At 49.3% G+C, this 9,886-nt stretch overlaps 1 protein-coding gene across 5 annotated transcripts in view; it reads right to left on the reverse strand.

The window, feature by feature from the left end:
• Bin1 (bridging integrator 1) overlaps positions 1-9,600 on the reverse strand; it is a 32,753-nt gene extending 23,153 nt beyond the window's left edge. For all 5 annotated transcript variants that reach the window (XM_013020697.1, XM_013020695.1, XM_013020700.1 and 2 more), the window contains exons 1-2: positions 9,536-9,600; positions 4,290-4,370 (exon numbers count right to left, since the gene is read on the reverse strand). In XM_013020697.1, coding sequence (XP_012876151.1) covers positions 4,290-4,370; positions 9,536-9,544 — 90 coding nt within the window. In that variant the 5' untranslated portion in view covers positions 9,545-9,600. The remainder of the gene's footprint in view (positions 1-4,289; positions 4,371-9,535) is intronic.
• Between the last annotated feature and the right edge of the window lie 286 nt (positions 9,601-9,886).

The raw sequence follows: 9,886 nt of genomic DNA on the forward strand, positions 1-9,886 counted from the left end.
TTAGGGAAAGTATATTTTAAGAGGAAGGAATACCTCCAAACTCAAAAAAATAATTAATAAGTTAAATGAAACATTTTCAGGTTTCCTAGTGGACACCTGTCCCTTGGAATGCTGAGGAACTGTCCTGGAACCCCCACCGATGCCTGCAGATGGAGTCCCTCACATAACATGGCTTTATGTTGCACATAACCCACATACTCATTCTACCCAATACTTGAAATTACATCTAGATTACTCAACACCTAATATAATGTGGAAATAGCTGCTACTTTGTGGTGTTTAAATTCGTAACTTTTTTTTTTTTTACAAATGCTTGTGTTGTTCTTCCCCTTGCTGCCATCCATCTTCAGTCTGTAACTTGTTGAGTTCTCAGAAATTCAAAGAAGGAAAGGTGAACCATTTAGTACACAACCCTAGTCAAATACAAGTCTATGAACACTTAATCTATCTAAGTAAGTCTTTGAATATCTAATCTGGAGGCTCCTGACTAAAGATTAAAAGAAGAAGAAAATGGTCCATCCAGGCACAGTCAGACTGAATTCAGCAGGGAATAGGAATCAGACTGTGCAAGGAAGGTACTCATGGGTGTGGAGGTGGGGGTGTGCATGTGCTAGTAAGGGAACCTGAACTCAGGACCTGAGTGCTGTCCCTTAGCTTTTTTTGCTATAGGCTGTAACTCTACCACTTGAGCCACAGCCCTACTTCCAGCTTTTTGCTGGCTAACTGGAGATAAGAGTCTCACAGTATTTTCTGTCAGGACTGGCTCTGAGCCGTGATCCTCATATCCCAGCCTACTGAGTAGCTACCACTACAGATATGAGCTACTGACACCCAACTTGAGAAGGGCACTCTTCTCTTTTTCAAGACTAGGACTTGAACTCTTGATCTGAACACTTTTGCTCTACCACCCAAGCCACACCTCCAGCTCCTTGAAAAGGGCATGCTTGACACAGTCCCTCTAGTCTAACAGTTAAATGCTTTGTTGGTTGAGATGCCATACTAGGGTATCAGCTGATGTCACAGAATCTCCCACACCCAGTTTCTCTCCCTGCCAAACCTCCCTCATTCTGACTACACTTCTAGCATGGTCTTCAGTTCCACCCACACAAAGAGTGCCCATGAAGTGGACTGTGCATTCACCCAGGCTGCAGGCCGTACCAGGGCCCCTTGTGCTTCCCAACAACACCAGGCACGTGGCATGCAGATGCTGGAGGGGCCACTCAGACAGAGCTCTGCCTGCCCTGTGGCCTGCTACAGCTGGGCCTCTAAGCCACACCCCCCAGCGTAGACACAGCCATTCTCTATCTAGGATAACATCCAGCAGCCCCTAAAGGGCAGCAGTGAGCCAGCTAGTACAGAACCCTGTGGCCACTTGAAAACTGTCCTATCAAAGTGGGATATTAAAGAAATGATTCTGTGGAAGCTCCCTGGATTCTAAGTTCACACTGCAGAGCCTGGCTGGGAGAGGAGATTCTGAGCCACTGCCCAACTTGGTCCTTGGTGGTCAGTGAGGGCCTGGTGTGATGTCAGAGAGGGCCAAGCTCAGACGCATCTCTACACCCTGTTGGACCGCCCTCAACATCAATCTCCACCTTCCTAGTGGGACTAGTTCTAGCACTGGCCCTTGCCCTTAAGCAGTCAAGGCCTGGAATTGGATCTTCACTCAGTAGTCAAGGTAAGCAGAGCCCCAGGTGGGCTTGGAAAAAAAAAGAGGGAAGCAGACCTACCCCACCCCCATTACCCTGGGATCCTGGGTGCTATAGGAGCCCTAGGAGCAAAAGCTTGGCCAATCTGGAAAACTAAGGTGGCTTTCAACAGACAGCATCAGATGCTCAGGCTCCCAACTTCTCTTTCTGGGGTGAAGGGCCAAATGGAGCCCAGGACCACTCCATGCAGAGGTAGAAGGCAAGGGTATCAGCGACCACTACCAAGTGGGCCCCAGAGAAGCCATGCACCTGGGTCATTGTGAGAGCCGGTGATAGCACGGTGACCTATCTCCTCTCCTAGGGTCACGGGAAGGAAGGGTTGGGTCTAATGGCTGAGTCAGGAAAGAAAATTTGTGATTTAAACTCTAGTGCCAAGACAAGGAACTCCCACATCTGTGCTTTCCTCACCTCCCTCAAATACCCCAGTTTGCTCTAGGGAGACCCTACCTCCCCACCCCATCTCAGGGGGTGCACTTTCTTGCCAGTGCAACCAGACAACCTGAAGACTGGGGTCACCTCCAGAAAGCAAATGCAGGAGCAAATTAAGGGACCCACAGTCTGTAAGCCCCAAACTAGAAAGTCCCTGTATATCTTGACTTGGCTGCCTCTGAAGACCTCCTTTCATCATCCAGAGATCTGTTAAGTGTAGAATAAGCCACTTCTGTGCCTGCATCTGAGCACAGTGGAGGGGGCTGATTCATCTCTTACCGAGGAGACCAAGGCAGCAGTAGGCCTAGAAAAATTGCTTAACCTCTTTGAGCCTCAAGTGCTACAACTATAAAAAATGAAGAAAATACCAGCACCCATTTCAAGGATCTATATGTAAAACACATGTCAGTGCCAGACCCGCAGTAAATACCCAAGTAACAGCAATTCTTAAAATGACTTTGGAGGTGTCCACAGCCTAAAGCTGTGTGCGAAATACACCCAGAGTGTCCAAGAGACAGTCAAAGAATGAGGCTTCCACTTTCTTTTTCCAGGTGAAGAAACTGAGGCAGTAGAAGCCTTCTGTGAGGGGACCTGCATGAGTCTTGAAACATCTTCCATTACTGGCCTGGAAGACAAGTAGCCATGATGATTCCCACTGCTGCCCAGCCAAGTATCTCGGGCAGATCAAGGAGGCTTGTCCCTACAGCCTCTCCCAGCATGCTCCCTAGCCCTCCTCTAATATACTCCCAACCTTCTGCCAGCTACTCCCCCGCCCTCTCCCAGCATGCTCTCCAGCCCTCTCCCAGCTGCTCTCCTGTCCTCTTCTGGTCTCTCTGGCCCTCCTCAATAGCTGGGGAACTACCAGGTTTTCTGAGTGAGATTCTTCTCCCTCGGCTCCACTCTAGCTGCAGAGACTTTCTTGGACCTCTTTAATGCTTTTCAAAGCCTCAGACATGGACAAAGGGAATCCAAAGGTCTGGGGACCCCAACCTAGGCCCATCCTGACATATTCCTAGCAGAGCTTAGACCCTGATCTCACCTCTCATGCCCATCCCTAGTGGCCTCCTTCTCTGCCCTGTCCCCATCTGTCACTCAATTGTGACTAGCCTGCAGATGCCATGGAGCCATGCTCTGTTCTCCCTCTCTACTGCTACCTTGGTCTCCACCTCCACTGTGCCCAAATGCATGCACAGAAGTGGCTTATTCTACACTTAACAGATCTCTGGATGGTGACAGGAGGTCTTCAGAGGTAGCCAAGTCAAGATATACAGGGACTTCCCTTCCTTGTATCTAACCACTGCCCCCAGACTGCTGACTACATAATGAAGCCACTTCCTGTCACCGACCCCCAAGTCTGTGAAACAGGCTTTTGTGTAGTCCTTTCTAGGTTTTAGGATCAGACAGTTTCTGAATCTACTTTGAAAGCTAGACACCTTGCAGGTCACCCACTTCTCCAAGCCTCAACAGCTTCACCTACAAAAGAGAACAATGACTGGGTGCTGGTGGCTCACACCTGTAATCCTAGCTATTTAGGAGGCTGAGAGCTGAGTATCATGGTTTGAAGCCAGCACAGGCAGGAATGTCTGTGAGAATTCTTATCTCCAATTAGCCAGCAAAAAAAGCCAGAAGTAGAGCTGTAGCTCACGTTGTAGAGCACAAAAGGACACTGCTCAGGCCCTGAGTTCAAGCCTCAGTACTGGCATGAACCATAAAAAAAAAAAAGGAGACAATGATATGGCCACCTTAAGAGTTGGTTGGAGGTGTCCACCTGCTATCTACAAAGTAGCCAAGGCCACCCTGAGGCTCCTCTTCAATGAGCTCAGCAGATGCTCAGCCTGCTCAGCCTTAACTCCAAACCCTGAAGATTGCACTCTCCTGGCAAGAAACCTCTGTGGCTTCCACTTTGCCTTGATATGCAAGCTTTTCCAGAGTGATCACATCTACTGCCTGCTGCCACCCAACCCTTCCCTCCCCCATTACTCCTTCCAAGTCTTTCCCAAGGCCCCTACTTATACCCTAACATGTGGTCCTGCCTCCAAGGAATCTTCTGCCATCTCACCAATCCAAGCTGATCCCCTCCTTTGAGCCTTCCTACTCCACAGTTTCTACCTAAAAACTACAAGTGCCCCAAGGCCAAGGGCCACCCACACTTACCAGCTGCTTGTTAAAGTTCTGGACACACTGTTCAAACTGCTCATCCTTCGTCTCATCTGCCTTCCCCAGTTTCTGTAGGACCTGACAAAGCAGAGAAAGAGTTACTTTGGAAAACAAAGTATTTCATAGAATCTCTGCAATAAAAGAGTCCTCAGTCCAACACCACACAGCAGGGTCTGGGGTGGCTGTGGATCCCACTGCCCTGCTCAGGGCACTGAACTAGCAGAAGACCTCCCAGCTGCTGTGATCCCCCAATCAAGAGAGTTCTGCCCTTGTGGATGAATTAACAAGCTCAGCCTAACACTGGATTCATCATCACAACAGACAGACAGACAGATAAGATAGTGCTTTGTTAACCATATCAGATTGGCCCTATGACACACCAAAATCTGTGAAATTTCTAGTCTCTTCCATAAAAATGCCTTAGTATTTGCATATAACCTACATATACCCTTCCATAGTCTTTAAATCATCTCCAAATTGCTTACAGTATACAGTACAGTATATGTTATTTACTTAACATAACTGCTAGCCTGAATTGTTTAGGGAATAATGACAAGGAAAATTCTGCATATAGAATAATGACAAGGAAAATTCAATACAGACACAACCACCATAGGCCTAAACCAGAGAGTACAATACTCTAGGAGTATTGAAGAGACTGGGGAGCTGTGAAATGGCGGGAGACAACAGTACAGTATGGTGCAGAGATTCTATGAAATACTCATTGAATAGCAAATTCAAGTTATGCTTTCTGGAACTTTCTGGAAATTTATTTTCCAAATGTTTTCAATCAAAGAATGGTTGAGTCTGTGCATGTGGAACCCAATGACACAGAGGACTGACTGTAAAAGCAAGTTTGGGCCTCTCTGGCCCCCACACACATTGTCTCTCACCACATGATACCTTTTGCCATGTTATGGCACACCAAGAAAACCCTCACCAGGTATAGCCCCTTCATCTTGGACTACTTAGCCTCTAGAACTGTAAGAAATCCATTTCTTTCCTGATATGGTCTGAAGAAGTATCTCCCAAAGTCCCATGCATCAAAGCTTTCGTACACATCCTGTGGCACTATTGGGAGTGGTAGAACCTGTAGGCAGTAGAAACTAAAGGAAGGAAATTAGGCCACTGGGGTTGTGACCTTTCTCTCTTTGCTCCTCTTACTCTCTTTGCTCCCTTTGCTCTCCCGATGTTAAAAAGGTGGACACATCTGCCAGGCTCCAGTAGCTTACAACTATAACCATAGCGACTCAGGAGGCTAAATCTTAACGATCGAGATCCTAGGCAACTTTGGCAGAAAAATCAGTATGACTCTTATCTCCAATTAACTAGCAAAAACCCAGGAGTGGAGGTGTGGCTCAAGTAGTAAAGAACCAGCTAGAAGCAAAAAAAGCTGAGAAAAAACTCAAGACCCTATGTTGGAGCCCCAGCTTTCTCTCTACCATGCTGTCCCTCCAGTGCTCCTCATTCCAGGCCTAGAAGCAATGGACCAATTAACCAAGAACTAAAACCACCTGATCTATGAGCCAAGTAAACCTTTCCTCTTATGAGTCTTCAGAGTTGATGATCTCAGGTATCACCAAGCCTGGGGTGTTCTCTCATACCAGCACAGAGCATGTGAAGACAGCAAGCCTGAGTTCATCAAACCTTCCCATCCTTGCCTAGGGCTTAAGCCTCAGTAAACAGCAGCAGCATCAAGACAGCAACAGCTCCAGTACCAGGAGATCAGAGACCTCCCTGCTGACCTCATACCATACCCCGAAGGCTCCATTCCCACTCTAGCAGCAGAAGACTAGGCTGAGCAGGAGAAGACCCAGGCAGGGGCATCCCTATATCCCTACATGACTCCACTGCCTGCGATGGGGCCCATGACCTCACAGAGATGCACAGAGCAAGACCAGAGCTGGCAGTAGCCATCCTAAACTAAGGAAAGCACAGAGGGCAGCCTGGTCCGGCCAGGATCATCAGGAGTCAGCTGATGGCCCTATGTGGTCTGTTAGGGGGTGACGGGGCCCAGCCAACCTCTTCCATAGGACCACTCCTTGGTCCTTACAACCTCACATGTACACATGTGCCCATGTGCATACATAGGAACCCATACTTATACCACATGCTCTACCCAACTGGAAATCTCACAGGTTCTCTGATGCCAGTTGGTCCTCTTCATCTGTGTGGGAGGAAGGTGGTAGAGAGAGATATACAAAGTCAGAAGACCTAGAAAAAGGTATGAGCTGGTCCGGGGACTAAGAGGAAGCCTGATCAGAGGGCTGGCCCAGCAGGTCTTCCATGATCTTGTGTCCCAGGCCTGCTCCCTTGTACCCAGAATACTCTAGGAAGGAGGGACTTTGAGAGGCTGAGGGGTCCGGGGGAGGGAGGAACCAGGCCAGGACTCCCATTCTAAGGAGCAACCAGCAGCTACCCATGCCCAACCACATATCCTCAGACATAGCCTCCCTTTAAAAACCACCCTTCCTAGAATGCCAATTTTGCATACCCAGAACCAAATTGGGACCCGGACTAGCACTGCCCTACCACACCTTCTCTTGCCCCCAGAGAAAACCAGTCACTCATAAGCATCTCTCACTAAGCACCTGCTCTGTGCCAGCCTTGGACATCTCTGCTGGAGACAGAGCCAGAGTGGAGACTGTACATAGCTGGGGCAGTCAGAGAAGACTTCCTGGGGGAGGTAGCAGCTCAGACAAAGGAGTACCCAAGGATGGGGCATAATAGGGAAATTTCAAATGGCTCAAGGCCATTGGAGGATGGAAGAGAAGGTATGTGGTGTGCAATACTGGTACAGGCAAGCACTGAGAAGCAGTAACAAGCGACTTCATGACTTCACACCTGCAATGAGAGCAGAGACAGGATATGCACTCCTGAGCCCTCACAGCTTCACACTGAGCTTCCCCAGGCACTGAGACTGTAGTCAACTACAGCATGCCCAAGTCTTGGGGAAGTCACCCCATTTCCGCCTCACCACATTCCCCAATCTCAGAAAGCTGGAACCAGGGCACACAGCTACACTCAAGGAGTGTTCAAGAAATCCCAGTGTGGCTTACAGAGGGCAAACCAAGTCAGAGACAGGGACTAAGAAAATACCCATCCACTTGTTCAAGGCCAGCTTCCTGTTTATACCACTTATGCTGAGATTCCGGCCATAACCTGGCTGCTGGGAGAGGCCTTCCTCACCATCCTGGCACTTTTGGTCCTATCTTGTCCCCTCCTGGCCCACAAATTCTGTTCAGCCACACTAGCACCTGTCCTCCATTATCCTGGAGTTGGGGCACAAGGTTGCTCTCTCTAGTTCCACTACAGCCCTCACCAAGAGACATACTCACATGCCTGCACAGGTACACACACACACACAACCCCCTGCATGCACCTGGGGTCTATCCATCCCATCCATTCAACACAAGTGAGTGGGTGCACCAGTGCTGAACTCAGACAGATGGATCATTGGAGGAAGTGGAAACCTGGGAGTCCAGGAAGGGCCTGGCACAGCAGAGGAAAGGAGATATTGTACAAATGAATTGTTTTTTATTCTTCTTGTTTCAGTACTATTATTTGAACTCAGGACTTTACACTTGCTAAGTAGATATTATGCTGCTGAACCATGCCTCCATCTCTTTTGGGCACCAGTTATACTGAGATAGGGCTTTACTTTTTTCCCCTGGGCCTGTGTCTTTAGAACTCAATCACATAATTTTATGTTTTCCACTGTAGCTGAGAGGTATGCATTAGTGTGCCTAGCTTATTCTATTGAGATGGAATCTCAGGAACTATTTTTTTCTAGGCTGTCCGGTGATCCTGTGTTCCTTCTGCTCTCAGTCTCTGAGAAGCTAAGAAATTAAGTGAGCCACCTAACTGGATGTCCAGACTCAATTGGGCTTTGAAGCATAAACAGGACTTGGATGAGAAAGACCCATGGCAGGCATGGGTAATACTCTGTCCAGGGTTACATGAGGGAGGAAGCCCCAGACTATCAGCAGCACTCAAAGTGATCACACAGTTAGTCACCCAAATCTCACTTTGTATTAGAGAAAGTGGAGCTTTGATGTGGGACTGACAATGGGTCTCAGGGTGTGTGAGCACAGAAGGCCCACACAGCACCCTGAGGGAGGCAGAAGCAGCCAAGCAGGAGCCAACAGTCTAGGCAGCCTTATCAGCCACTCAGTGTCACTCTTATCAGCTTCCTGTCCCCACATCCTCAGCCCAAGGCCAGAAGTGAGTGGGGCTTAAGTACCTGACAATGACTGCCCACTTGGCCGGCTCCAGAAGCTTTCTACAGCTGCAGATTCTCAAACACAGCAGTGTCTCGATGCCATGGCCAGCAGGGCCTCGGAGGGAGGGTTTTATGTGCACTGGAGACCCTCCCTGGCCTCCAATGTAGCCCTCACTGTAGAGGCACTGGGGTCAGCCTACTCCCCATTGGTAACCAGAGTCTACTGTCAACGCTAGAACCACAGGCAGAAAACTGCAAGCTTTTGCCACAGAGATAAGTCCCAAAGACACCATCACAAAGAGAAGGAAAGTCCCCCAGGCCAGGAATCTTCTATCTCTCCCATCCCTGCAAATTATTTCCTCCTCACCTCCAAGTGACAGATGGCGAGTGGGTCCAGATAAATCTGGACAGAGTCAGAGGTAACCCATCCAAGCTGGTAACCCCAGCCATGAGCTGGGGAGAATCAGAGGTCAGCCAGGAGAGCTCTGCACTGCCCCAACATCTGTATGTTTGGGATGAGCCTTGGATCATCACCACCACCACCACCACCACCACCCTGCCCCCAGCTGCTCCCCATCCCTCCAGCACACTCAGTTTAATTGCCACCTCTCACATGGAGATGAGCACTTTTTAGAAACCAAGACTAGTGAACAGAGCCAAGGAGGGAACTGCTTCCTACAGGGAAGCAGGGAAAAAGCTAGTCAAGGATACAGGCCAGGCAGAAAAGCTGAAAGTCCCTTTATCCATGAGGTACCCTTGTCCCACCTGCTTGCGGGAGCCAAAGATGAGCCCCCTCTACATCTCATCAATGTTCCCAGCATACACACACACACACACACACACACACGAGCCCCCTCTACATCTCATCAATGTTCCCAGCACACACACACACACACACACACACACACACACACACACACACACACACACACACACACACACACACACACACACACTTCCCTCCCTCCCAGGCACCCACCATTCCACTGCCAAGACCCCAGAAAAGACACTCGGCATTCACCTTTCTCATCTCCTCGGCGACCTTCCCAGTTGCAGCCTCAGAAAGAATGGTTGAAGGGAGGGAGCCCCGCCCACCAGCAGGGAGTTGCCCCCCACATTCTTCCTCCCAGCAGAGGCTGCGGTTGGGGGACCACAGCGACAGGATGCATGCTCTTGAGCCTTCATGCTCTTGAGCCCTCACAGTTTCAGAAAGAGGCTCCCAGGCACTGAGACGGACAGCAGGCAAGCAAAAGCTCCAGTCAGCTTTTCCCTGGGGCCTGATCTCAGGAAGACACCTCAGAGGGACGAGTGAGGAGGGGGGCTCAGAATCAGGCCAAAGTACTGGTGCCTCTAGATTTGGGGCTGGCTCTCA

Source organism: Dipodomys ordii, unplaced genomic scaffold (genome assembly GCF_000151885.1).
Source record: "Dipodomys ordii isolate 6190 unplaced genomic scaffold, Dord_2.0 Scaffold52, whole genome shotgun sequence".
In the NCBI taxonomy this organism is placed as follows: domain Eukaryota; kingdom Metazoa; phylum Chordata; class Mammalia; order Rodentia; family Heteromyidae; genus Dipodomys; species Dipodomys ordii.